General features: G+C 60.4%; 1 protein-coding gene across 3 annotated transcripts; it reads left to right on the top strand.

Moving 5' to 3' along the window:
• The first annotated feature begins 653 nt into the window (after positions 1 to 653).
• Positions 654 to 27,649, top strand: FAM222A (family with sequence similarity 222 member A). 3 transcript variants are annotated; one of them, XM_068654191.1, is made up of 3 exons: positions 654 to 1,281; positions 15,457 to 15,578; positions 25,166 to 27,649. In XM_068654191.1, the coding sequence occupies exons 2-3, from the start codon at positions 15,497 to 15,499 to the stop codon at positions 26,389 to 26,391; spliced, it is 1,308 nt and encodes a 435-aa protein (XP_068510292.1). In that variant the 5' UTR covers positions 654 to 1,281; positions 15,457 to 15,496; the 3' UTR covers positions 26,392 to 27,649. The 3 variants fall into 3 exon arrangements, with proteins under 3 accessions (XP_068510292.1, XP_068510294.1, XP_068510293.1); XM_068654193.1 differs by lacking the exon at positions 654 to 1,281 and adding an exon at positions 11,987 to 12,610; XM_068654192.1 differs by lacking the exon at positions 654 to 1,281 and adding an exon at positions 15,279 to 15,375.

Here is a 27,649-nt window from a genome sequence, read left to right as displayed (position 1 = left end):
TTGGACCTGTGGGCATGAAACGGGTGACGATGTCTAGGAAGGAGATGTGGGATGGCCCTGGGAGATGGGGGATGATGCCGGGAGCTTTGCTGTGCTGAAACAGCAATAACCAGGCAATTGAGCTTAATGAAGAGGGGAGAGGGGCTGCGGTGCTCGTGCCCCTGCACAAGGGGTGGCTGCAGGAGGCAGCGGTGCTGGAGGACCAGGGCACAGCAGGCACCGTGGGGCAAGGTGGAGGCTTGCTAGGAGGAAACAGGACACACAGGCTGAAATGGGCCTTTTCAGGGCATTTTCCCATTGCATCTCGTGGAGAAGAAGGGGGCCGCAGCACCCCACGGGCATCCACCCCCACACCCCCCGAGGAACCCCCGAATCCCACATCCCCACCGCAGCACCCAGCGGGACTACAACCCCCAGCACCCCCCGCGGCGCCGAGAGTCCTCTCCGGGCCGCTGCGCCGCGCGCGGGGCACGCCGGGAGTTGTAGTCCCGCGCTTCGTAGCTCCGCGGCGAGAGAGAGGAGAGCGAGCGAGGCGGCGCCTTCGAATTTTCCCGCGAAAGCCGCGCGTGGGCGGAGGCCCCGCCCCTCGGCCGGGACGCGCGGCGGCGTCTCCATGGCAACGAGCCGGGGGGGCGGGGCCCAGCCGCGTGCGGCCGCCGGGCCCCGCGCGGGGCGCTCAGAGCCGCCTCAGCCGCGAGCCGGGCGGGAGGCAGCGCCCGGGGCCGCCCTGCACGGCCCCAAACGGCCCCAAAAAGCCCCAAAAGGCTCCAACCGGCCCCATACGGCCCGGCCCCGCCGCCATGGAGCGCTGAGCCGCGGCCGCCCCTGCGCCACGGGCCGGCGGGCACCGAGCGCCGCCGCACAAAGAGGAGCAGCAGCCGGAGAGAACCCGGAGTAAACCCGGAGTAAACCCGGAGCAAGCCCGGAGTAAGCCCGGAGTACACCCGGAGGACTCGGAGCACGCCCGGGACCGGCCCGCGATGTGACGTCCCCGCCGCTCCCCGGCTCGGCGATTTTGCGGATTTTTTCCCGTTTCGTCGTTTTTCTCTCTGCCGTCTTTGGCCGTTTCGCTTTTTCTCCGCCTGCCTTTTTTCGACCTTTTTTTCGATTACCGTTTTTTTTTTTTTTTCCGCGCCGGAGCCCCGCACGCTGGCCGCTCACGGGGCGGGGCGGGCCGCGGGGCCGGGCGGGTGCCGCCGCCGCCGCCGCTGCTGCTGCACGGCCCGGGGGGGGCGGCCCCGCACCGCAGCGGCCGGAGCCGGCCCGGATCCTGCTCTGACGGTAACGGGCGGGGGTGGCGGGCACGGGGGGGGGGTCTCCGGGGGGTTACAGGGGGGTACGGGGGGGTACAAGGGGCTGGGGGGGGTCAGCGGGCAGGGGGTGGCTGGGGAGGGGGGGGGGGTGCAGCGCATCGCAGCCTGGAGGATGGGAGCAACTTCGGCTGGTTTTGGGTTTTTTTGGGGGTTTTTACACCGAATCGTAAAGTGGGAAGGAGATAATGGACCGGCTGCCGGTGCTTCTCCACGAGCAAAGCGCCCCGAGGTGCTCCGGTACCGGCCCCGGGTCCTGCTCGGTGCGGTGGGGACCGGCCCCAACCCCCCCGGAGCCCTCGGAGCCTTCGGAGCCCCCTCCCCGCAGCCTCCCGAGCCCCCCCCCCCCCCGGCCCCGCATCCAGCCGGCCACAAAGGAGCGTGGACAGCCGGGAGCGCCCCTGCTATGGCTGTGGAAGAGCTTCCCCCCGCTGTCACCGAGCACAACCGGGCTGAATCCCCTGCGAGGCACCGGGCAGACCCCCGGGGTGCTCCAGAAGCTCCCCGGCATCCCCGGGACCGGCGGTGCTGGGAGCGGAGCCGAGGCTGCAGGCGGCCGCTGCGGGGACGCGGAGGAGCGAGGCGGTGGCAGCAGCATCCCCCCGAGCAGCAGGATCAGAGCTCACGGACACGCCGAGGAGGCGAGGGAGAAGCTGGAGAGCTGAGGGTGAGGAGCTGCTGCTCCGCTCCCGCTGTGTCCCCGAGGAGAGGCAGCGGTGGAACCGGGCGGCCACGCTCCTGGTTGCGTTCTCCTGGTGCTGGGCAGCGGTGGATCGCATGGGTGCTGGTGTAGGGAGCCCTGCGGGGTGCACACAGCGATAACGGGTGCGTGGATGGGTCCCTGCGATGGGTGCTCTCCCTCGGTGGCCGTGGGCAGCCCGCCAGGGTGGGCGCACGCTGCTTGGAGGGCGATTTGTGGACTATGGGAGCCGCCTGCCCCGAGGCTCTGCGGGCAGCATGGCCGGGCCGTGCCTCGGTGAGGAGCTCCTCAGGTTTTATTCATAGGGATTTTGTGGGGTGCAGCAGCTTTGCCACCTTTCCGTGCCTCTGCTGTGGGGTTTTACCGCTTGGTGTGCCCAGCGTGGGGCACGTGCTGCTGGCAAAGGCTGTCGTGCCATGGAAAGGATGGATGTGGGAGCATCCCTGCCTGGCTGGTCCTCTCTGAGCGCATTTCTCCCCGTGTCTATAGGAGCTGCCTCCCTTTGGAAATGTGTGCGGCTTCCAGGAGTGGGTTTTCCCGCGGCGGTGCTGCTGGGTCAGGCTGCCTGGAGGCCGCTGGCACGAGAGCCGAGCTCTCCGGGGCCTTGCTGTGACCTTGTGCGGAGAGCAGGGAAAGGGAAAGCAATTCCTCATCCGCAGGAGCCTGGTGTGTGCGCTCCCGTCCTCGCCGAAGGCTCGCTTGGCAGTTTAGTAGGTCAGCAATGGAGGGGCGCCTCGCCTGCGCCGCCTGCGAGATGGGCCTGTCTCAGCCGACCGTGGCATTAAAAATTGAAACCTCTCGCTGTGAATATTTATCCCGAGGCTGGAGAGCCGGGAACGCAACGGAGAGACGGGGCTGCTGCTCCGGCGGCTGCCGCCGAGCCCCTGCGGGGGAGCTGCGCCACCTCCTCGCCTTCCAGCCCCTCTGCTTCTCCGTCCTATTTGCACCTGAACCACGCTTCAAGCTGGGGGCCAGCCTGATCTCGCCCGGTTTTTAATTGCAATCTGCTGCCCTGCTGGGGAACGGCCGCAGCTTATGGGGACGAGGGTCCCCCGGCTCCCATGACCCCATAGCGGTGGCCGTGCGCCCGTGGCCGTCCCCGAGCCGCCCCTGTGCTCCCCTCCTGTGCAGGATTAGTGCTGCCCACCCGCACCCTGCTGGCTCCTTTTTGCCCCAAACAGATTCCCTGTGCCCACAGCTGGTTTTTGGGGCCGGCCACGTCCCGGTGCTTTGCTCGGAGCTGGTGTGTGCTGGGGAGACGAGGCCGTGGTGGGAACCTCGTGGTCCTGGTGGCTCCTTTTGGGGCGAGCGTGGCCTCGTTTTGCCCCCTTTCCCCATTACCCTGGGGTGGGCTCAGCCTTTGCCCTCCCCGCACGGCTTTGGGGGCACCGGCAGCATCTCGGGGCAGGATCCGGCCCCGTGCCGGTGCTGCCCGAGCTTTGGCAGGGGGGTGCTGTGTAGGGCCGAGCACCCCCTGAAGCTTTCGGGGTCGCTGCAGCTGCGGGGTGGGCTTGGGGCGGGGGGGGGGGCTGCAGCTGCCGGGGCACCGCTCCCGGCCCCCGGCCTCTGTGCAGCCGCATGTCCGTCTGCAGCGGGCGCATGCATGCAAAAATAAGACATTTCTTCTTTCTCTTCTGCCTGCGCATTCCTCAAAAAGCTAATATTCATGAAAGGTAATTCAATCAACCCGCGATGCCTATCAGCTAATGCAGCAAAGCTGGCGCAGGGGTGAGAATGGGAGCCAGGAACACAAAAGCCCTGTTTTATTACCTCCTGCTTGCCTGAGAATTGCTTTTCTCCCTCGAGTGAGCCGGCTAAAGCTGGCTTTATTATGTTAACCTATTTGCGTGTCAAGAGCTATTGTGCCTCTCTTTATCTGTGTTTGTATTTGCTCGATGCAGGGAATAAAAGGACGAGGCGAAAATGGATGGCTGGTCAGTGCTTTGCACTCTGGGGGCACTGATTGGTTGCTAAGTGATTTGCATCCCCGGTAATCGCTTTTATCTCGGAAGGATGTCGTGTATAATTATAAGCCTACTGACATCTTTTGAAATCTGCCTAATGGGTGTTTTTAATTTACATGGGAAGCCGGGGCTATTTGTGTTGCTCTGATTACAGGTTGTGCGAGCGGATGGTTTAAAATATAGATGTTTTCCCTAGACGGGGGGGGGGGGAAACCGTGAGCCATGAAGCTGGGGGTGTTTTTTTTGGCCGGGCCCCGCTCTCCTGGGGACGGGTGGAAGCGCAAAAGTCCCTGCACCATGCGTGACTTTGGGTTTTCGGCTCTTCCAGCCCAGCTGTGCGGCCGCCACCTCTCCCCACGCGCTGTGCCAGCCCAGCCCCATCCCAGGGCGCACAAAGCATCAGCTGCTTTCTTTGGATGCCCCGCAAAATAAAAGCAGGGGAGCTCCCAGCCCGGTGCACACCGTGCCCGGCTGTGCTAATTGTGCCCGTTCGCCCCCCCAAACCCATTTGGGCCGGTGAGGTGGGACCCCCAGGCTCCCCTCCTGGTTTGCCATGGGGAGCAAATCCCCGACTGGAGGCTGGAGCAGCAGGTTGGGGACACGGTGGGCTGGGGACACGATGGGTCCCTTGCTCTGGGACACGCTGGGAGGCGTCTGGTGACTGCCCCCACAGCCTGCTGGGGTGTGATGATGAGCTGGTAATTAATTTTTCCCCTTGGATGAGGTCGGTGAGGGGAGTTCCAGCGCATCACGGGACCCCCCTTGTGTGCGGGGACAGGGGTGGCCCTGTCCTGCGGGGACAAGGGGCAGTTCCCCAGGCACAGGGGAAATGTGGTCGCAGGAGGGCAGCTGAGGACAGTGGGGCTGTCGATGCCCTCGGCGGGTCAGCGGTTGGGGCAGGGTGCTGGGGAGCACCCCGGGGTGCTGCGCCTTGCTCCCTCCGGCAGCCCCGGCCCGCAGCACGGCGCGGGCGCCGCTATTTATGGCTGCCTGTAAACAAACTCCCAATGAAAGAAAGTTAATGACCTGAGACTGACAAGAGCCTGCTGGGAATTTTTATAGCCCCTGGGACTCCTTTTGCTAAAGAGAGAACAGAGCAGCGTTTTAACCCAAAGCGGCGAGCCACGTCCCATCCTGTGCGGCGCAGCAGGGGGGACCCCAGGAAGGTGGCCACACCGTGGGGCTGGGGGCACAGAGGGGCTGGGTGAGAAGGGATGCCCAGGCAGCACGTCACGGTGGCACTGGGTGCCCTGTGCATGGCTCTGGGGTGCGTGTCCCCCCCCCATCCCAGCAGGAGCAGGCACGTGTTGGGGTCGGGGATGCTCCAGCCTCGCACCATCTGCCTCTCGCGGGTCATTTTGTCGCGCTCCGGGCTAGAGCGAGGGCTGGCTCATCATCGGCGGTAACCAAACACTAATAAAGCCTTAATACCCTGCAGTGGAGAGATTTAGCTGTCAGAGATAAATATTCATGCTGCTTTCTCGGTCAGCTGCGCTCGCACGATGAGGGAACGGTGGGGGGAAGTCATGGTGGTGGGGGGCACTCGGCAGCACTGCCAGCCCCGGGCCCTGCTCGCCCTGCTTGTAGCCGTGTGTCCTGGCTAATTGCATGGTGTTAATTCTGCTGTTAGTGGTGCTGAGCAGGGGGGGTCGTTGGCGTGGCCCAGGGCACCCCCCTCGCCTTCGTCCCACGTAAGCAGCCCACGTCTGCGCGTCGCTGGATTTGCTGCGAAGAGCTGGCCCTTAAAGCTGACGAGCGGGAGGCTGTCTTAAGTGGTTCGGGTTAATTAATAGTCAGGGACGTGTCCGTTTGTTAAGGGATGCTTGTGGCAGGGCGAGAACCAAAGCCTAACCCCCCTTTGGAGAAAGTGGAGGCGTTCCCAGAAAGGGCTGCACCGGGGAGCCCTGCGGGGTCCTGGCGGAGCAGCGCCCGGTGTCCCCACTGCACGTGGTGCTGGTGCTGCCACCCCCACCCTTCCCGCTGAGCTGCAGGCTGTGATTACCCCAAATCCTCACGAAAGCAGCTTCCTTTGAGAAGAAAAAGCCAGGAAGCGGCAGCGAGTGGTGTCTGGGGGCGCACAGCCCTGTGTTGGAGGTGTCAAGGGGACACCAGTGCCGTGTGGGCACAGCGGGGCTGGGGTCCCGTGGGGGATGTAGGACGTGGGACGTGTCTGGCGTGCGGTGCCGGGGGCTCCTCTCCTCTCCTCCCCGAGGAGCAGCCCCCCTCCGGCCACGTGCTCCGGCTTTCCCGGCACAGCCCGGGTGGAAGCGGCAGTTTTTCAGCAGCTGTAATGCTTGGGGATATGAGAGATTAAGGTTAGTGACCATTTTTTAACTCAATAAAGGGAAAGACAAGCTGGAGTCTGCAGTCCGGAGATATAATTAGTTCGCAGCAGTGGTGCTTTCTTGATTTAGCTTCAGAGAGCAGAACAAGACAAGGATGTTATACCCAATTAGCAATAACATACAGTCTGAGCCTCGCTAGGTGAGATAACGAGCCGCTTTTATAGCTCTTCTTTACGGACTTTTTGGGGGGAAGGAGAGGAGGAGGAGGAGGGGGCTCGCGCCTTGATTTCTTCTCAGCTGGGAACAAATGATGGGGCCGGGAATTCCCAGACCTGTAACCAGGAACGGCCCGGAGCTGTGGCCGGCCCCACAGGCTATACGGTGACCCCAAAACCCCAGGGCTGAGCAGGATCCGACCCAAAGAGCAGGAGGATGGTGTTGGTGTCCTGGCCTTTTTGGGCAGCCCCGAGCATCGCCCGGGCTGGCGGATGGCACGTGGCAGGGGGTGACGTTGAGGCAGCTCCTCGTGCGCCTGCGCCGGTCGTGGCGTGTTCGTGGCAGCCCTGGTTTGTCGTGGGAGCCCCGAGCTTTACGAGGGGACGGCCGATAAAGCAGGGGCCGTGCGCACGCCGTGTGAATGTTTCCTGGCTGCTCGCAGTCGGGTTTATGGTCTGTGAACCCGCAGAGCTTCGCCTGCTGCCGGGAGGGGCGCAGGGTCCCGATTACAGCCAGGACGTGGCATCGCCGTCACCCGTGGCCACATCCCGGCTGGATATCCATCTACCTGCCCCCCGTGGTGCTGCACTCTCCTTGGCCATGGGTTTGGGTTTTATTTTCTGTGTAAACCCAAGGGTTTTGGGGCTGGGGGTCCCTGCGTGTTTGGCACCGGTGCCCTGTCCCGTGGCCGTGCTCAGTGCCTCCTGGTTTGGGTTCTGCCTCCTGCCACCGTGCTGCCAGCACAGGGCATGAAAAGGACGTCCCATAAACCACCCCACCCAGCAAAAAGTCTGATGAAAACTCGGATTAGGTTTAATTAATCAGCTTCTAACAACGGGCTCTGCTGCTGCACGCGGGTTATTTGCACGCTGCTTTCCCCTCTTTGCCCGGGAGCCACGCGGGCAGCGTCCCCTGCCCCAGCCCATCCCGTGCCGGGCTCCCCTCATCCACCCTGGGCCAGGATGTGTCCGTGTGGGGCATTTCTGGGGTCCTGGGGCAGCGCTGGAGCCCGGATCCATCCCTGGTGCCTCCTGGGCAGTGTCCCCATGGGGATGGGGTTGGGGACAGGGCCAGGACCAGCCCGGCACAGCCGGGAGGAGCCGCAGAGCGCAGCCGCTCCCCGGGCCGTTACCGCACCGCAATGATCATCAGCCCTCGTCGTAATCATTAAGACTATTAGAAAGAAATGTTCGCTTGAAGCTAATGTCAGACTTTCTGTTCTGCTTTGCAAACGCGCACAATTAATGCCAATCAGCTGCGGGAGGAAGCCAACTCGCAATCATGTCTGCTTCATCTCGGCTGTCAGCTGTTGCCATTCCGTGTTGTACATTTTCATACAATTGCTATAAACATAAAAAGGGAAACTCCGCGTTCTTCAGAGGGCTCATGTATTGTTCTGTGTTCATTTTAATTACTCCGCATTCAGCAGCTCATCTGGCCTCGCAGAATAGGCAGGAGAAAGTAGGTCTTTGTAAAACAAATATATAAATCTTGATAGATGCCTTATTTTCCCATTCAGTGGTTGCGTTGCATTATCTACGGCTAAATAAGAAAAGCCTGTTTAATTTTTCTGTAGTGGGAGCTTTTTCTGCCCCCCCTTTCTGCCTCGCTCCTCCCACGGGGGCTCGGGCTCGCTCCTCTCCCCGGGGAAGGCGCGCGGCGAACCCGGAGCGCGGGGCGAGCTCCGGAGGGGGGGGAAGAGCCGGAATTGCTTGGCCGGATGGTGGCATAATCCTAGTTACAAAAGTACACATCAATTATAAGAATTCCTACAGTAATCTCAGAAATCTATCTTTTCTGCTGAACTGGCTCATTAAAGAGCGCCATTCATTTCCATCTCTCCGGGTGAGAAGGGTTTAAATCCCCGGAGCTTTGTATTACAAAATAGACTCGGGGTGACGGACTCTCTTTAAATATTAAAAGAAAGAAGTTGATTTTTTTTTTTTCTTCTCCCTTTTCCTTCCCCCGGCCTCGCAGCACAGCCGAAGCATAACTTAATTAGGCGAGGGCGGCGGGCACGGGGGGCCGGGAGGGCTCTGGGAGAGCCGTGGCGGTGAATAGCCGCCCATCTGTCGGCGGGGATGCGAGGGGACGGCCTCAATGCATGCTTTGAGGGCCCGGCACGCTGAAAGGAGCCGTGGCGGTGAAAGGAGCCGTGGCGGGGTCTGTCCCGCAACCCCAGGCTGTGCCACCAGCGCCGTGCCAGCACAGAGCCCCCTTTGTGTGCCGGGGGACGCGGGGACAGCGGCGGCCGGGCCGGGGTCGCGCAGGGTGCGGGGCGGTGCGTGCGCCGCCGCCGGGCTCTGTGCAAACACGTTAATTTGTTTTCTTTCTTGCCTTGCCTTTCAGGGTAATTGGTTGCATTTGAAGCCTTTGTGAAAGCCTTTGATTATAGTAATTTCGGCAGTGCGATCTACCCTGGATTCCTTCGTTGGATTCTTTCACAGCTCCGCCGCTCGGGGCTGTAATTACCGCGCGGCGCGCGCCTGCCCTCGCCGTGCGCGGTGCCGCCGGACACGGGCAGTGCCAGGCGGCCCTGGGGGGGCCGGGGGTGCTGGGCACCGTGGCCAGACGAGCACTGGGGCTGCCACATCTCGTGGCACACACAAAACCCCAGGTCCCCGTGGTGCTGCCGGCTGCGATCACATCCCCTCGGGCCAGGGTTGCTCCGGGGCACCCCGGGGAGCTGTGGGTGTTTGGGGGTGTTCGGTGCCGTGGGTGTTGCCATAGAGGTGTGTAGGGTCGAGGCACGGTGTTGGACAGCGGGATTTGGTTTCTGATGGAGAAGGAGAGGTGAAGGGCTGCGTCTTTCCTGGTTTTGTTCCCGTCCCACGTAGCGACCTTCTTGGCAGAGACACAGGAGCGTGTGCCCGTTCCCGCAGCCGACACGTGCTCGGCTGCTCCTCCCCACCTCTGGCTGCAGCGAGGCGGCTCCTGCCCCGTGCTGCCGGTGTGGGCGATGCTCCTGAGCCTGCTGGAGATAATTCCTGCTAATCCAGCACATGCTGCATGCAGGTGTCCTCCAGCAGCTCCCCACGGGACAGAGACCTCCCCAGGACCCAACCTGTCCTGGCCAAATGCTGGCAGAGCGGCTGGATCCAGCCTCAGGAGGGTTGGGGACATCAAGCAGGACATCCGTGGGGTGCCATCGGTGGGTGCTCTGTGGGAGCATCTCCAGGGCACGGCCAGGCTGCGAGGAGGATGTCAGCACCGGGAATGGTGGCAGAGGGCTGTGGAGACCCAACCGGCTCAGCACCACAAGGTGTGCTGAGCTACAAAGAGTTTTTTGGGGTCAAACCCAGCAGCCCCACGTGCAGAGCGGGGAAACCTCTGAGCCACAAAGCCCCGGGTCCCATCCGTGCTTGGGCATCACCAGGGGGGACCTCGCACCACATCCCAGTCCCCCCAGCACGGGGATGCTCCTGGCACCGCTGTGGCCATGGACAGCACCGGGGCACGGGGCTGCTCCGGTTTCCAGAATCATCATTAACCTGTTAGGGAGAGCTGTTCCCGCTCACAGCTAAAATAGATCTTTAATCTCTGCCCAAAATAGCTCATTTGATGAGAGGCCTCCTTAAAGCTGACACATAAATTTAACCAGGCCGCCCTAGTCCTTCGCGAGGATGTCTGCAAATGCTCAATAGCACTTGAATTGTTTTTTTTTTAATTCCATTGTTACGTACACATCTGATACCTGATTTCTTCCATCAGGTCATTTGTAACAGTCAGGAGGCAATTTACTTCTGTCTTCTGATTCAATTTGCTCTCTGTGCTGCCGCAGCCGTTCCCCTGCACGGGGCTGGGCTTATGGGGTCACCCCCACCTTTGTGGCCCCATTCCATATTTTGGGGGGTTTGATGCTTATTTTTCGAATGCGCTCGCTGCCCGTGCCGGTCCCACTCCATCTCTGGCCCTGGCAGGATGCGCTGAGAGCTCCCTCTGGTTTCTTTGCTCCTCAAACACTCGGGTGCTTGTTGTGGCTGGCACGATGTGATTGTGGGGCCAGGCAGTGCCAGGCTGTGCCGCAGCCCCCGTCCTGCGGGCACGGGGCCGAGGAGGCACCGGCAGCTCCTGGTGGGGATGGAGCCGTGTGGGTGACGTCCCCGTGGCCATCAGTAGTGCCCGAAACTGGGATGCTCCTCGGGTTGGGGTCTTGCTCTGACAAGCTCCACCAGGCTGCCGGGTGTGAACCCAAGCTCAGGGGCTGCAGCTCTGCTCGTGGCACTGTGGGGTCCTGGCTTTGGGGTCCTGGCTTTGGGGTCCTGCCACTTCTGGCACCGCTCCCCGGCACAAACCCGGCTTCCAGCCGCACTCGGAGGAGCCGGTGGCGCTTTAAGATCTGCGGGTTTTTAGAGATCACAAGAGGGGTTAGAGAAAATTACCCTTGACTCTTACATGCTAATGTAATCTCTAACCAGATCTGCAGCGCTGCGGCTAAAATTGCTTTTTAGATTAACATTTAATTATTAACAGGGCCCCCTGAAAGGCCCGGGGCTGGAGCGCGGAGGGGAGCGGGGGGCGCGCACGGCTCGGCCGGCCCCGATGGAGACGTTTGCCAGGCGAGGGGAAGGTCGTGGGCAGCCGGCAGCAGCACGCCGTGCTTTATTGCTGCCCTCGGCAAGGTGTCGTCAAACTTCTCCTTTTTTATTTTATCTCGTGCTCCCCGTGATTTACCGCGGGGTGACCTTTCCCGTGTTAGCTCCTTCGCGCACCGGGCTGTGGGTGCCGAGCGGGGCGTCCTTCTGCCCCCGCTGCGGCCGCTCCTCCATGCTCAGGGTTGAGCAGAAACCTCCTGCCTGTGCCCAGGGGTCCCCATCCCTGTTCCCATCCCTGTCCCTGTCCCCATCCCTGTCCCCATCCCCACTGTCACTGCCTGAGCCCCCGTGGCTCTGAGGTCGCCCCGTGCCCGCTGCCGTGCTGAGCTCCGGAGTGGCTCATTTACAAGGCTCCGTAGCATCCCTATTCCTACCCCTCCTCACCTCCCGCTCCCCCAAATCCCCTCTTTATGGGTTTTTTATCCCAGCTGGCCCCCGTTTCCCAGCCAGGCCGCGTGCTAGGGACGGGCAGTGCGCTCAGCTTCGTTAGCGCCCGGGCAGGGATGCGCACGCTGCGGCGGCAGACACGGCCCTTTCTTCTCCTAACAAGAGGCCAGCTTCTGCAGTCCCCTTTATTCATTGTTCTGCCGAGGCGAGCGGCACAGACCCAATTCAGGCTGAGACTTTGAAAGTTCCCTTTCTTCCCCCCCCCCCCCCCCCCAGCCCCCCCCTCCCGTCACATTTTCTTTTATCTAAATCCTCGCCTATGAAAGCCTCTATCGACAGCTGCGCTGGCCTTATCTCGCTGGAGGGACCTTCGCGGGGCTCTCGGAGGAGATAAGACCGTCTTATCGGCCTCTGATGTCAGAGAAGGTGCCAAACCCTTCTGTCATTGGAGCTTTAGACACAGAGGTTTTTTTTTTTTTTTTTTTTTTTATTAAAGTCACAAAGACCTTGGGTTTATAAATAGTCCGATGGAGCGATAGGGCCTCGAAATTAGCAGGCTGGGGGCGGGGATGGAGGCAGTGAGAAAGGGGCTGGGGAAGGAGAAGGAGGAGGAGGAAGAGGATGGTGGGAGCTGGAGGGGCGCAGGGACGCTGTCCCCCTGCCCCGGGCCCCGTGGTGCTGCCAGCTCCTGATCCTGGGGACGGCGCCGGGTGACGAGCGGTGCCGTGCCCCGTGCCGGCGCCGTCTCACCGCGGTGACAGCACCTGCTGGGGCCTCGCTGGCTCGGGGCCAGCCTTGTCCTTGTCCCCATCCCAACAGCACCCGGCAGCGTGGATGGAGCAGTCCCCGGGCTCTTGGCACGAGCATCACGGGGCTGTTGGGGCCGGGGGGCTCTTCAGTCCTCACCCCATTACCCCCCTGATTCGGGCTGGTGGCGGTGCCGTGGCAGCTCCGGGCTCAGCGGTGCCACGGTGCCACCAGCCCCAGGGCCATAATTGAGGGCTGGGCAGAGGCCGTGCAAACTCAGGGGCAGGGCAGCCAAAACTGCTGAGTGTTGCCTTTCTTGCCGTGAAAGAGCCAGAGCAGCTTGAACTAAATCGGATCCTGCTGATTGGAATTAGTTCAAACGCAGATGGAGCTAACTAAGCTGGCGGTAAGCGTTGGGAGAGCGCAGCGTCCAATTCCCATCAGCTGATTCAAGGGCTTTTCTGGGCGGCATTAACCAAATGCCACGGAGCGGACAGATGCCTATTGTGCGGGGGGCCCGGCCCCCTGCTGCCTGCGGGGCTGGGGGGCGCGGGGTCGGGGTGCTGAGCCTGCACCCGAGGGTGCTGCAGGGTTGAGGGGGTTGGGGGCTGAGCGGGGCCGCGCGTGCCGAGCCGGGGACCTCGGCAGTTATTAAGCGTGCGCATTAATATGGGGTGAAGCTCAGCTTAGCTGTCTAAAAAATTGTCTCTGCTAAGAGCTGCGTGACACCGGGCGACGGGGGCAGAGCTGTGATGGGAATTAATCGCTGCCTTTATTTAGGTTGGCGTGTGGCTCCCGCGCCGGCGCGGCTGCAGCGCCGCTGCCCGGGGTGCGCGGTGGGGGCAGAGCCCTGCGGTGTCCCCAGGGGGGGGTCGCGGTGCCCTACAGGGGGTGGCAGCCCCCAAAGGGACCCCGGCTGTGCCTGCAGCAGGGGCAGGACCGTGGTTTCATCCTGCCTGGATTTGGGGCTGCTCAGCCTCCCCGCTCGCTGCTCCGTGGGTTTGGGGTCATCCTGCCCTCGGCTCCTGTCCCCGGGGGGGCAGCGGATGGGGGACACCCCGCTGTGACCCACGGCTGTCCCCACTGCCACCGTTTGTGGCCGTTTTTATGGTCTCAGCCTCGTGCCAGGGCCTGACGTGGCACGTGTCCAGCCACCCATGATGGGGCACGGGGACAGGGACGGGGACAACGCGGCTTCCCGGGGAGGCGCAGGGACAGAGGTGACGTTCACCGCTAATCGGCCAGATGGTGACAACCTGCGGGAGGTCAGCGCGTGGGAGAGGCTCGGGACGTGGCCGGGGGGTCCCTGCCCAGGGCCACCCCATGGTGAGGACGTGGCCAGCACCAAATCCGGCCGGTGGCTGCGCGCCGGGAGCGGGGCTGCGCAATGAGCCCCCGGTCCCGGCGGGGAGACGCGAGCTCCCGAGCAGTCAAGTGCGCTCAGCCTGTGAATAAGAAGCACTTCATTCTCTTTTCAAACTGTATAATTTCTGCCTGATTGTAATGGCATATTTTAAAATTACCAGAAATCGAAGCCAGAAAATGGATACGGCTGCTTTTACTGCGAGCTGCATTAACAAAGGATATGTAATGCGCGAAATAAAAACACCTCCCTGCCCCCCTCCTCCTTTTTTAAGACAGTAATAGGAGAAAATTGGTTTTGAAACTGAATAAAAGTCCTTTTCAGAGGAAATCATTTCTTTCAGGGTACCTTTGCTGAAAGTAAAATAGTGAATAATGAAAGGTGGTTACATGATTGTCTTTCATTTAGAGAGCGCTAGGACAGATGGAATCTGGGAGAAATGCAAGATTGGAATAATTGCATGGTAACAAGGCGCTTGTTGTGAAATTAGTATCTTAAGAAAGTAGTGAAAAAGGCTTTTACTCATGAATACTTCATTATTAGGAGAAAACAGCACAATTTGGGTTCTCCAGACACCTGCTCGGTATTAAATGACTTCCTCCTCCCCTCCTGCTCCTCACACCTTGCTCTGACGACTCTCTCCGTCTCCCAAACTTTGCAGCGGGGCCGGCGGGGCACCGCCGTGTCCCCGCAGCCCAGGGGCAGGACGGGAGCTCCGGACCCCAAACCCCGTGGTGGTGGCAGCCGGGAGCGAGCAAGCGCGCGTCTGAGGCCATTTGTCAGCTCGGAGGGGAAGGCGAGCAGTTCCCAAGAAGGCCTGTCCATTGTGTGCAGGGAAAAAAAAAGATATTTCTGTAATCGCTCAGACGCGGCTGGTAACCAGGTCGTGCTGTCGGGCAGGCTGGGGTCGGGGCTCGCTGGCTTTGTGGGTCCCCATCGAGCTCCTCTTGCTGGGTGCCCCTGGGTGATGCTGGTGGGGAGGTGCTGGGGGTCTCCTGCCCTCGGCTCCAAACTGGGGGGCACATCACCAAGCGGTGGTGGTGACCTGCTGTGCCAGCACGTGCCCAAGGCCACTGCGCCGCCCCCACGCACCCCGGCACCTCGTGCAAGCAGCAACCCCGCAGGACCCCTGAGCACCCTGAGCAGGCAGGATCCCATCTGCAGGACCCGGCAGGAGGACGATTCCCTGCGATGGAGCAGCTAAAGAGGTGCATCCACCCTGCCATGCAGCCCTGACACCCAGCCAGCAGAACATTTCGGCCAGGAGAGCGACGGATCCAAGGACGGGCACCGCAGCCGTGTTCGTGCCTGCGCTGGGCTCCCTCGGGATGTGCAATTAGCAGATCGTTGGCGGAGATGACTTTGGCCTGACCCCTCCAGCTCTTCCTGAGCAGATTTTGATGCATCCCACGATCCCGAGTGGGACTTTGACGCCCGTGGGCTGGGTCCCTGCAGTGCGGTGGGGAGGACATCCCGGTGGCAGCTGCTGCTGTCCCCAGCCCGGGCTCGGGGCTCGGGGCGCACGGCACTGGAGCTGTGCCTCGAAGGAGGATGGGGAGCGGCTTGGTTTCCTGCAGGAGGAGCAGAGAGCGACGCAGGGAGCACAGATCACCCACCGAGCCCTTCATATTTATTTTATACATCTTCATATTTATTTAAGGCTTCCATAGTTATTTATTTATCTCCAAAAGAGCAAAGGCCCCTGCGCAGCGTGCGCACCGGCGGTCGGCGCAGGAGCTCCCAGCCTCTGCTGTGTGCAGACTTTGCCCGGCGGCGCGGGCAGGGGGCACGGGAAGTGTTTGTGGGAGGTGGGCACGGGTGGGGGGCACGGGCAGAGGGTGCTGGTGGCCGGTGCCCTCCTCTGATCACCGTCTCCTTTCTCTCGGCAGCACGCGGGGCGGCGGCGCGGCCGGCCAGGACACCCGGACCATGCTGGCGTGCCTGCAGCGGACCCAGAACCCCCCAGGCCAGCACCTCGCCTGCCCCAACAAGGCCCTGGAGCCACGCAAGTGTAAGTGGTGGGGTGGTGGGGAGGGCACACGCATGGCATCGCCCGCTGCCCCCCCGGCACCGGGATGCGCCGGGGTCCGAGCCCCTCCGGAGCCGAGCCTGCGCCCGGCTCCTGCCCACCCTGGGGCGCCCGCGCCTGTTCCCTGCTTTGATGCTTCTTGTCTTATTGGAAAAGACATTCATTTAACTGATAATTAAAAAGAGCAGGAGAAGCGGGGTTATGGGGGGGGGGGATGGGGAAGGAGACGAGATAAGCAAATTAAATTGGGTTGCTCGGGCTGATAAGTGGAACTTCGGAAAATTTTGCGCGGCTGCCTGCAAAGCGCGGCGGCAGACAAAGCTCCAGGACCTGCTCCGCAGCCTCCCGAACCCCCGAAGCCTCGGCGTCCTCCCCTCCCTCCCTCCCGTCCCTTCCCCCCCGTAATTACTTTCCCAGTTTTGCTGCAGCTCGCCTTCCCGACGAGCTGGCCTTTCAGATAAGCTGTAAACTAGTTACATTAAAATGGGTTCCAAAAGGTCACTCCAGTAAAGCACCTGTCTCTCCCAGCCTTTGTCTCTCAATCCAAACCATGATTAAATGTATATTTAATGAGCCTGCTTTAGGCAGGCGTGTTTGACCTCCCCGGCTGGGAAAGACGCATTAAGATTCTCAAGTGATGAATGTGTGTTTTAAAGAGGGGAGTGGATATTTTTCTGCTGGTCTCAGTTGGATTTTTAAACATTGCAGGCTGAAGACAAATCAGCTGCTAAAGCTCAGCTTGTTAGTGTGTGACAGCCCCCAGGCATTTGTTTAATGATCTGGATTTTCCCACAGACATTTTTCCCCTTTACCTGGGCACCCTGGCACGGGGTGGCACCGGGTTTTGCCCGGTGTTTGCCTGGCCCCGGGGTCTCACGGGGGGGCCAGGGTTTATTTTCTGGGTGAAGCTCCCCAGCCTTGAGCGCGGTTTCATGGCCAGCCAGGAGCTCACCCCGGGCAGAGGAATGCAGCGGGATCGCTGGTGGGGACGTGCTGGTGCCTACAGGGCCTTGGTGGTCCAGGGTGGATGGGGTCTGTGCCCCCGGAGTGGTTTGCACCCAGGGGCCCGTTGGGATTTGGGCTCCCCGGGGGCTCGGCGAAGCGGGTGGGCGAGCGCGTGGCCCCGCACGTCCGTGTGCTCGCCTTGAATCCAAGCTGGCGGTGCCGCTCGAGTCTCCTTCCTATTAGTGTCTGGAAGGAAAATGAATGTTGCTCTTGTAAAATTATTCCTAATCCGTCATGCCTGAGCAGCGGCGCAGGGGCTGGCGCGAGGGCTCCGGCTCCCGGCGCTCCTCGGTGCCACGTGCTAACGAGCTCGGCTGTGCCCACAAGGACGGGACCCGCGTCGGGGAGCCTGCCGGGGTGTCCTGGGGACCCCACAGGTTTGGCACCAGGCTCTTTGTGCTGCACCCCACGAGGTGCCAAGGTCAGGATGCGCCCCCCCTGTTCCCACAGTGTACCCAATGCCTGGTGGTGGCTCGGAGCTGGGGGTGCCACAGCCCACAGGACACGACGCCGTGGAGCATCCCCCGGGGGACCCCAGGCCAGCAGGGACCACACGGGGACCATGGGGTGGCCGATTGTGCCCCCACCCCTGGGGCAGGACCGTGCTCACCCTATATCCCTGGGGTTTTTTCCCCCCTTGCCCCGGTGCGGGCCGTGCCTGGCCGCGCTCCCCCAGCGCGCTCGCTGCCGGCCAGGTCACCTTAATCAAAGTTTAGCTGACCGTACGTTTCCGCTCATTATGGGAAAATGCAGCATGGCTCTCTCCTCCCTGCCTCCTGCTATTTCAAATTAAATTGCAGGTGACATTCAGGGCCACGCATCTGGGGTTGAATACAATTTTCCCTTCCTTATTTATGGCACCTGCGGTGCGCGGGGTGGCGAGGAGCCGCCGGGCTCGTCCCGGCCGTGGGGCCGAGCCTCCCGCTGCCCCCCAAACACCCGCCGAGGTACTGGGAAAAGAGAGCGCTCCCTTAAAACGAGGCACAATTTAGAAGTGCCTCTGATTACTTAATTTGCTCCTGAGTATCTCAGTAATTATCTTTATGGGTCTTATTTCTGTCCTCTGGCATTGTTTCTGTCGATATTAAATGAGTCTGGCTCTCGGCACGCTGGCCGTCTGGCCCAGCACCGCTGTGAAATCCTATTACCCTGCCGGTGCCGCTGATTAATTTTTGTATTAATTTCACGTAAAAGGTGAGCTGACTAATTTTCCTGCCCGTGCTGGGAGCTGAGGGCCCCGGCACCTTCACCCCATGGCCCTGCCCTGCATTCCCCCTCGCTCTCCTCCCAATTCCTCTCCCCGCTCCCGGTGCATTGGTGCCCCATGCTCCGGCACAGCCAGCCCCAAGCGGGAGCATCCCAGTAACTGCTGGGGGTGACTGCACCCCAGTGCTGGTGGCAGAGGCTGGTTTCCCTCGCCAGGAATCCCAATTCGTGCCCTGAGCAGGGGAAGCAAAATGTCCCAGTGGGCATAAAGGACAGGGACACCCCCAGCTGGAAACCATGGAAAGAAGGACGGGGCTTTGTGGGGTAGCCAGAAACGGGGTGGGTGAGGGCGAGAAGCTCGGGGACCCCTCGGGCTGCGTGGGTGCCGTGGCACAGGGAGGATGAGGAAGGCTGAGCCCCGCAGAGGGCTGCAACGAGGCCGTGTCCTTGCTTTGGTTCATCCAAGGGGCCGTGGAACGAGCCCACCTGTTCCATGCGCATCGCGAGCTTTGCTGAGCTGGGCTTTCTTCCTCCCCGCCTGCTCCCTTTTTTATTTTTCGCAGGTGCTTTTTAGCAAGACGAGATAACAAGTGCCATTTGTTTACCCAAGCCTGCTGAGGAACAAAAGGGGGCTGAGGCGCTCACATCAAACGCTGCTTTTTTTTTTTTCCATAAACGTCATTTTGGCGTGGTTGTTGGATTCGGAGCCCAGCCCCGTTGGGCACGGATTTTGGGGAGGCTGGGTCAGGCTCCGGAGGGCTCGGCGTCAATGCGCACGCCCCGGGACGCACCCACGGAAACTCAGCCCTGAGTGATAAAACTGTTTAATTGCATCCGGGATAAAAGCACATTTAATGGCTTCTCATTACCCAATTCTACTGATTCCAAGGGCATTTTCATTAAAGTAGCTGCAGCAAAGCTCTGCTTTTTGTACACACCCATAAAATATCATTTTAATTTCATGAGGGGTTACACATGAGTGAAATAAGATTAATTCTTTCATTTTCAGTTTCTGGAAGGGATCGGTTAATGATGGTTCTGTGTATTTATATATGTGCCATAAAAAGGAGTTCAATTAACTGCCATGCCCAAAATGTGCTGTTGACTTGCACTTTCCCTGCCAGGAAACGCTGCAGAAACACTTTTCGATCGGTCGCGTGTGCGGGGGGAGATGGATGGGTCCGGGTCCTGTGCTGGGGGGAGGCTCCCCAGGTGAGACCCCGTGGGCAGCAGGGACCCAGCCGGACCCCAACCTCTGGGGGCGTTTGGCTCGTGGTGCCCTGACATGGGAGGGATTTTGGTTCTGCAGCCAAACTTTTTCAGCACCGCTCTTGATTTCGTAGCAGTTGTGGGGTTTTCAGCTGCCGGTGCCTTCGCTGGAGCCACGGAGGGGCTGGCAGCATAAAAAATGTGGTTTTTAAAGATCAAAAATTAATTTAATAATAAAAAAAGTGGCAAGTACATCACCCAAATAACAGAGCGGAGGGGCTGGGGCGAGCTGCAGGGCCCTGGTGGGGCCCCCCCTGCTCCGAGGACCCCATTGCTGGCCGTGTGGTGGGGTGGCACCAGGGTGGCACCGGGGAGGATTTGGGGCAGCCTCGTGGTGGCATTTGGGGTATCCTAAAGGTGGCATCAGGGTGGCACTGGGGCAATGTCAGGGTGCCATTGGGGTGGAATCGGGGTGGCACCAGGGTGCCATTGGGGTGGAATCGGGGTGGCACCAGGGTGCCATTGGGGTGGCACGGGGGCGTCCCCCCGCCCGCCCTCCCCGCTCCCTTTGCCCGGCCGCTGGCCGTGGCGCTGTGCGCGGTGCCGCGGCGGCGCGCGGTGCTAATACCTCGGCGAGGAGACAAATAGAAAGTGACACATGTGTGTGTAGACTGGTATTTGTGGTGACGCTTTGACTGCAGATAATAAAGTGCTCGCCCTGAGGTGATCCAATTCAGCAAACGCCTCGGCAAAGCCGCGCGCTCCTTCAAGGGAGAGAATAAAGGGGAGGAAAAAAGGCCCGTCTGAAATGACATGTCAGCCTAAAAAGGGAACGTGTTAATGGATGAATATCTCGGGATGGCAAAGCCCTGCTCTTCCCTTTGTGCTTTGTCATGAATTTTGTTGTCTTTGCACATTACGGCTCCTGCGCGGCTGCCGCTCGAGGTTTGCCACCTACGTTTATTCAGATGGATTTCTCCGGCTATTATTCCTGGAGTTGGTTTTAATTTAAGCCCTCGAAGCCGCTCTGCATTTTTCTCTCGGCTCCTCGTGCGGGGGCTGCTCTGCTGGGGGGGAGGCTTTTGTCCCGGCACCGCGCGGGGCTGTGCGGCAGGGCCAGGGTCCTGCAGGGGTGGGGGCTCCTGCAGGTGGGGCGCAGCCCTTTTTTGCTGCCCCCCCCGGCCACCCCAGGGGGCCACGCTGCAGGGGACACCGTGGGGACGCTGCGTGCCCTGGGCAGTGCTGGCGGGGGGCCGGGGACCGCGCAGGTGCGGGGCCCCCCCGCTGCATCCCCGCGCCGCGGTGGCCTCTGCGCCACCCATCCTGGGGACACGGTCACCATAGAAACCGCCGCACTTCAAAGGGTGGAAAATGGTGAAATCCGACAGGGAAGGGACGTGCGTGGCGGGGGGCAGCAGCACTGCCCGGCTGCGCACCCCCTGCCCGTCCCCGTGTCCCCAAATGTCCCCTCCCCAGTGCCCCAGCGCCAGCCCGGGGGGGGGGCTCGGTACCCACGCAGCTTTGCCAAGGAGGACCCAGACCCCAGCATCAGGGGCTTCGTTTGTTTGTCAAACGCACCATGTTTTGTTTGTTTCCTTCCAAGTGTTGTGCAAATATTTAGGTTTCTAAAATCTGCTCGCAGCTTCGCAGCGAGATCAGGGGGCTGCGGATGGCTTTGGGAAGCGTCGAGGGCGCTGGCGCTCCCCTGCTGGATGGGGAGCGGGGCAGCATGGCCCAAACACAGGGCGAGCTCTCGGCTCTTGCTGCATGCCCCTCGCTTGGGGAGGGCAGAGGGGAGGCTCCCGTGGCCCCGAAGGATGGGTGAGGTCCCCCACTAGCAGGGGGGATCCCACGTGGCTGGGGTGCTGCCACCGTGTCCCTGCTGAGCCCTTCCCCAGGACTGCGGTGCGGCCGGTGCCAGCCCCAAGACATCCCCCCATGCACCCCAAAATCCTCCTCATCCTCCCCATCCAGGGCAGGGGCACCCCAGAGCCCCTCCTGCAGCAGCACAGCCCCAGGGCTGGAGCCAAAAGCTGCCGGCGTGCTGGGAGGCGCAGCCAGGCTCACCGGGGGCGCAGCCAGGCTCCTCCAGCACCCGGCGTGGCCATGGCATCAGGGGATGGAGGAGGCTTGGTGCTTAGAAAAAGGATCCTGGAAAAGATGCTGCTTTGGTCGGGGACACCCCATCTCCACGACACGGCTCCTGGGTTCCCCTGGGCAGCGGTGGCAGGACCCCCGCGTGTCTCCGGTCGCGCATTTTGCACCGGCTTCTCGGCTCGCAGCGCGGCAGGGCTGAGGCTGCCCGAATCCATAAACAAAGATTTATTTCGGATTGCAGCGTTGTTGGGGTCTAGGATTTAAATCTGTGTCTTGAACCGAGTTTGGTGGCCAATTTGCTAAAGTAAAAAGTTGTTTAGCTGGAGGCGTAATCTTATAAGCCTATGCTGCCATTATAATGGCTTCTCATTTCTGCCTAGCTTTCCAATAATGCTTTGAGCAGAAGCTCGGAGTAATATAAAAAGCCATAGGATTATTACTGCGGGCGATGCATTTTCCATTTACAGTAATAAAATACTGAAGAAACAAAACAATTTAAAATTCCAATAAAATTCAAAACAAATCTTTGGCTGCTGAGCAGATTCAATTATTTAGCTGTTATTGAGTGCAGGCTGGAAAAATAGAGCAGGTCAGGGAGGGAGGGGGGACCCAGAGCTGGCTGCGTGTCGCCTTCACCCAGGAAAAGGCGAGCGGAGGTGGGAGATGGCCCGTGGCCGGCGAGAGCATCTGCTGGGAGAGGGGATGAGCGGCGGGTGTCGCAGGAGGCTGGGGCTGGTGCCACCATCTCGGTGTTGCCCTTTGAGCTCCGGCGAGGCCGGAGAGGCTCAGGAGCTCCAGGAGCCAGGGATGCTCATGGCAGCGAGCCCTCGCTGAGCCCGTTGTGATTCAGGAGGAAGCAAAGGTGAGAAAAAAGCAGGGGAGCAGCCACCACCGCCTGCCCTGCTCCCGTGGCAACATCCCTGCTGGTGGGTGGCACCGGCACCGCTCACCGGGGGAGCGCACGAGCTCTGCGCCGGCACAGGGGGGGTTACAACGCGTGCCCCCACCCTCGCCGTGACGTCCTCGACGTTTCGGGTTCAAGAGGAGGGGGGGGGGGGGGGAAAAACTGCCGGCGACCGGCTGAGCATCAGGCGGGCTGTCTGCGCCTGACGGGTGACGGCGGTGATTCGGGAGAGTTTGCATCTCGCAGTAATTACAGCCCGTTAGAAAGCAGTAATTACTCCGGAGAGGGGGAGCCGCTTACCAGCAGCGCGCACGAGCGCGCCAGGAGCCTCTTGGAAATTGGTAGCTCTGTAATTTTCCCAGTGGGGGTTTGGTGCGTCACCCTGATATGTGACAACACACTGAATTTGTGACTTGTCACATCCAACCCAGCTGGTGTGAAGAAGGCGACAAAGGAGGCTCCTCGCTTCCCCCCTCGGCTCGCTCGCAGCCCCCCGTGCTCCCCCAGCGGGGCGATGCCACCGACGTCGTCCACGGCCACGGCGCTCGGGGACGGGGCTTGGAGTCTCCGGCAGCGAGCGGGGGTGCACGCGGGGCCACGCCGCTCCCTTCCCCCATCGACAGCCTCTTTTTTTAATTCTTTTTGCTCAGAAAGGAGCATTTTCCTCCCTCCGTGGAACGGGTTCATTAGGGATTCTGCGAGTGTCACCAGCTAATTAGTGTCATGTTAATTGAGTATTCGCGATGCTGCCACCTCCAAGGACAGCGGTGCCGGCATGAAGGGGAATGCAGACGTGCGTCGCTCGCGGTGCCGGCGGCCGTGCCGCTGGGCAGAGCCCCCCGGCTCGCTCCCAGACCCATGGATCAGGGGGATCCATGATCCCGGGGGGGTTTTAACCCAGCACGGGCGATGCCCCAAGGCCGGGGAGGTGGTGGAAGCACCGCGTGCCCCGTGGCAGCCTGCCTGGGCTGCTGCGTGCCCGCGCCCTGCCGTACGGAGCCGCGGGCGCAGCCTCTCCCAGCAGCTACATTAAATCCTGCTCAAAGGCCCTGGTTTTAATTGGCTTAATATACTCGTTAATAACAATGTCTATTTAAGACACCTGTAAAAAGCCCATAACATTAACTTAATGGGAGAAATGGCTGGTGAATGCGCTTCCATTCTGCCTTTTAAATTACTGGTACATCGCCGTGATGGAGAGCACTGAGCAGCGGCGGCCGGCCCTGGGCTCGCTCCCCGCACCCCTGGGGCTGCTCCTGCTCCTCCACGGGGGTGTTGCACACCAGGTCCTTGAGGTGTGAGTGCCCCAACCCGCCCCTAAATACTGCTTTTAATGCCAGGCTTTGCTCTTACAGACACACGCATGCATGTGGAGAGGTCAGAGCAGGACCGAGGCAGGCGTGGTCACCCCGTTTAATGAATCCACCCTCGTTAGGTGCATCTCATGGCACAGCTCTTCCACAGCAACCTTGACCCCCAGCCTCCCAAATTGCCTGGCAGTGAGGGGCAGGGTCCCTGGGAGCACCGGGGCTCCTCGGTGGCACTTGGCTCAGGGTGGGCTGAGGGTGGCTGGTGGTTACCCAGTTGTGCCAGCAACTTTTTGGAGCAGTGGCAGTGCTTGAGCTCCCTTCACGCTGGGAGAAGCGGGGTTGGTCAAGGGAATGGGCACTGGACATCGCCCAGGGACAAATTTTTGGGACCTGGCCAGCTCCTCCGTGCCTAGGGCTGGTGATGTCCCCAACCTGCCTGCCCCATCAGCCAGCCCTGGGCAGCTTCAGCACTCGGGGAGCAAAACCAGGATGCTCAGCAGCCGTGCGGAAAGATGGGCCCATCTTCATAAAGCACGTGTGAAATGCTTATACGATGTCTTTTTCCGTGCCATTACTTTTACTGGGACTGAGGATTGCACGGCGAGGCGCGCGCCGGCTGCTGCTGCATCCCCAGCCCCGTGCTTGGAGGGTCCCTGCTGCTGCCCTGTGCCACCGCCGTGGCCACGGGAGAGGTGGCAGCGAGGCAGAGGCACCGCCGTGCCGTGCTCCCTGGTGTACTCCTTGCAGCCTGGGGAAAAACATATTTGGCACATCAGGAGAAGAAATTTTGTGAAACGGAGCTGGCAGTAATGTCCCCATTACAGACAACGGTGACTCTGCTCACAGAACGGGGACATCTGTCCGCTTCGCCTCCTTTTTAGTGGTGTCACCGGTGGCTCCGTGGTTGTACCATTCCCGGCAGTGGTGGAAGGACGAGCACAACGTTCTGGCTGCCACCAGGAACCCGAGCCACTGGAACTGCTTGTGCCAAGCGTGTGGGCACTGGGACTGGGACCGTGGGCACCCGTGTCCCCTGGGGTGCTTTAGGAAGGATGGGGAGCCAGCGGCACCCCCCCTGCGCGCATGTGCCGGCCTGGATGTGCATGCGCACGTGTGTGTGGAGATTTTAAACACCTAATTTATTCCATCTATTAGATAGATTTTGTAGATTTAATCATTTTCACAGTTGGTGGCTCATTGGATACTCAAGATAAACTCCAAATGAAAGTATAATGGGTACGACAAATGAGTTTTCACACCAGAATGGCAGAAACTTGCTTGGGAAAGAGTTTGAAAGGAACAAAAATATATACATATATAATTTTTTTTTCTGCGGTGGCTTTTGCTGACTACAGTAGGTTACCACAGTTAATTTCACCAGTTTTGTTCATCTGTAAAATTGCATAAAAGTGACATTTTTGTGCTCATTATAGGAACTGCTGATTTATGGCTGGTAAATGCAATGCTTTTCCATTTTTGGTGAGGTTCTCGTAGCAGCGCAAAGCACCCATGAAATTGCTTGTATAATGTAGTTTAAATCCAATCTCGGAGAAAGATTCCCCCGTTGGGTAAAGTGACATTTCCATTCTCCACACCGAGTTTATTTTAGGCCACTTAGAAGTGACTTTATAAGTGAGAGGGGGCAGGTTTGTGCCGTGACCTCGTTTCTACCAAAGGCTGGCGCCGGGAGCCGGGCGGGTGGTGCTGGAGGAGTAAAAGGAGAAGGAGGAGGAGGAAAAAGAGGAGGAGGAGGAGGAGGAGGAGGAGGAGGAGGGGATGAGGCTGAAGGCCAGCCATGGGTCCTGGGGCCGGACTGACACTGCTCTTTGCCCCTACAGGCGAGACGGCGGCACCCATGCATTCCCCGCGCTACCCCAGCCCCGCCGAGCTGGACGCCTATGCACAGAAGGTGGCCAACAGCCCGCTGACCATCAAGATCTTCCCCACCAACATCAGGGTCCCACAGCACAAGCACCTTAACCGAACGGTCAACGGCTACGACACCACGGGGCAGCGCTACAGCCCCTACCCCGTGCACGCCAGCGGCTACCAGGGCCTCCTGGCCATCGTCAAAGCCTCCGGCAAAAGCGTGGTGAAGAACGCGGAGGGGAAGCGGACTAAACTGTCGCCCGCCCAGGCCGGCGTCGCTCCCTACCCAGCCTCAAGCACTTTAGCTCCAGGCCCTTCCTGCGCCGGGCAGCTGAGCTACCACGGCGGCCAGAAGCAGCTGGAGGGCCCCGTGCCCCCCAACGTGACGGTGGCGGCCTCGGCGTTGCCGCTGGCGGGCAGGAGCCTGGCGCTGCCTCCCTCCAACCTGCCCTCCATCCAGAGCATCATCTACCAGCTCAACCAGCAGTGCCAGGCCCAGGGTTCCCAACCCGCCTGCCCGGCCCTGGCGGGCGCCCACCCCAGCCCGGCCAAGCACGGCGCCTTCCCCGCCGTGGCCTCGGCCGGAGCCTACGCCGGCGCCGTGCTGCCGGACTGCCGCAAGGGAGCCGAGCTGGCGCTGGGCTCCAACCCGGCCTTGGCACCCAAGGCTGGTCTCTACCCCGACGGCGTGGACTACCTGCTCTGGCAGCAGAAGCAGCAGCAGCACCTGCGAATGTACAGCGGGGGCGGCAGCGGCGGCGGGGGGGCTCTCAGCAAGTCCCCCGAGGCTTGCGCCGGCGCCTCGCGCCCCTACGGGCCGGGGGCTGCGGCGGCGGGCGAGAAGGTGAGCTCGTCGCCCTTGAACTGCATGCACGGCAACTTCTCGGTGGGGCAGTACTTCGCACCGCCCTGGAACAGTGTCCTGGTGACCCCCACCAGCGACTGTTACAACCCCCCCGAGCTGGGACCCGCTCCCCGCGAGCTCGGCGTGCTGCCGGCCGAGGGGCTGCCCAGCAAAACCCTCTGCAACACCTCCATCCTCAGCAGCAGCCTCCAGTCGCTGGAATATCTCATCAACGACATCCACCCGCCCTGCATCAAGGAGCAGATGCTGGGCAAGGGCTACGAGACCGTGTCTGTGCCAAGGCTCTTGGACCACCAGCACGCTCACATCCGCCTGCCCGTCTACAGATAAGGAGCGGCTGCTGCTCTTCCCAAAGCCAGGGCGACGGCCGGGAGGGCGGCCGGGGGGCCTCCGGCACCGCGAGGCTGCGAGACCGTGGAGGCCAGGGCGGGGTGATGGGGGGGGGACGGGGTTGTGCTACCGAAAGGGGTCCCGGCGCCCCGCAGATACTGGCATTTAACCGGGGGTCGTCAAACTTGGATGCACCCGGAACCCGCTGGAAGCCAAGGATGAAGGAATGCTTGTCTATATAGCTCAGAAATCATTTTATTTCCACGAATGTGAACAGGGAATCGCTACGAGTTGCTGCTATCCAGGGAGAGGAGGCTCCGCTCTGGGCACGGGCGTGCGCGCGGCGGCCCCGGGGGCTGCGCCGCAGGCAGGGTCCCCGCCCGCGAGCGCCCGCGCTCACCTTTAGTTGAAGTCCATAACTTGCACTGCTTTGATTAAAGCTAATAACTGGGGACAGTCTGGAGGCTATTTAAGAAAAACACTTGAAAACTTGAACAGATTTTTTTTTTTTCTTTTTCTTTATTTTTTTTTAGTTGCCCAGAGCGTGCGTCTCGTGGTGGCTGCGGCACCGCCCGCCCCGCCACGGGGTGAGCAGGGGCTGGGGTCACCCAGAAAAAGTCCCACAGGGCGGCCGAGCCCACGGGACCACGCCTAAGTCTCAGATTTCCAAGGTTTGGGGTTTTTTTTTGCTTTTTTTTTTTTTTTTTTTTACTGTCAATGATACCCTTGTTCCATTTTAGAGGCAGGCAAGGAGATGTAGGATCACATCCAGTAACGCATCTCGCCACCGCGCTGGGGTGGGATTGCAGACTTCCTTTTCTTTTCTTTTTTTTTTTTTAAAGCAGTTCAAAACCACTCATTCTGGTCGGTTATTCAGTCTGTGTAATTATGTGTTTAATAGATTTATTCATTTAAAAAGGCTCCGCATCACAAAATACAAAGTGTTTTGATGTTTAAAGGAAAAGGAAACAATACCCCGATGGAACCCAAGGTGATTGTGCTCAGAAAAGAGGTACTGTATCCCTGAAAGGCCTGTTCAAGCACTAAGTGCATTTACAAATCTCTGAGAATGTTTTTTTTTATACTAAAATTGACCATTATATTCTACTGTGAGAAGTGCTGTCTGCACTATATTGTTTTAAAAATGAGAGAAAACAAACGAGAAAAAAAAAAAAAAAAAAAAAAAAACAACCACAAAACCTGCAAGCTGTGTGTCCGGATGTTGTTTTTCCCAAAGTAAAACCAGGATGTCACTGGA

Source organism: Anas acuta, chromosome 17, assembly GCF_963932015.1.
Source record: "Anas acuta chromosome 17, bAnaAcu1.1, whole genome shotgun sequence".
Classification (NCBI taxonomy): domain Eukaryota; kingdom Metazoa; phylum Chordata; class Aves; order Anseriformes; family Anatidae; genus Anas; species Anas acuta.
The sequence above is the reverse complement of the archived record's forward strand: the minus strand, read 5'-3'. Positions and strand labels throughout refer to the sequence as shown.

Coding starts and splice junctions, on each gene's coding strand:
- FAM222A (XM_068654191.1), top strand. CDS start 15,497: ATGCTGGCGTGCCTGCAGCGGACCCAGAACCCCCCAGGCCAGCACCTC. Junction 15,579..25,165: donor GGCCCTGGAGCCACGCAAGT/GTAAGTGGTGGG, acceptor TTGCCCCTACAG/GCGAGACGGCGGCACCCATG.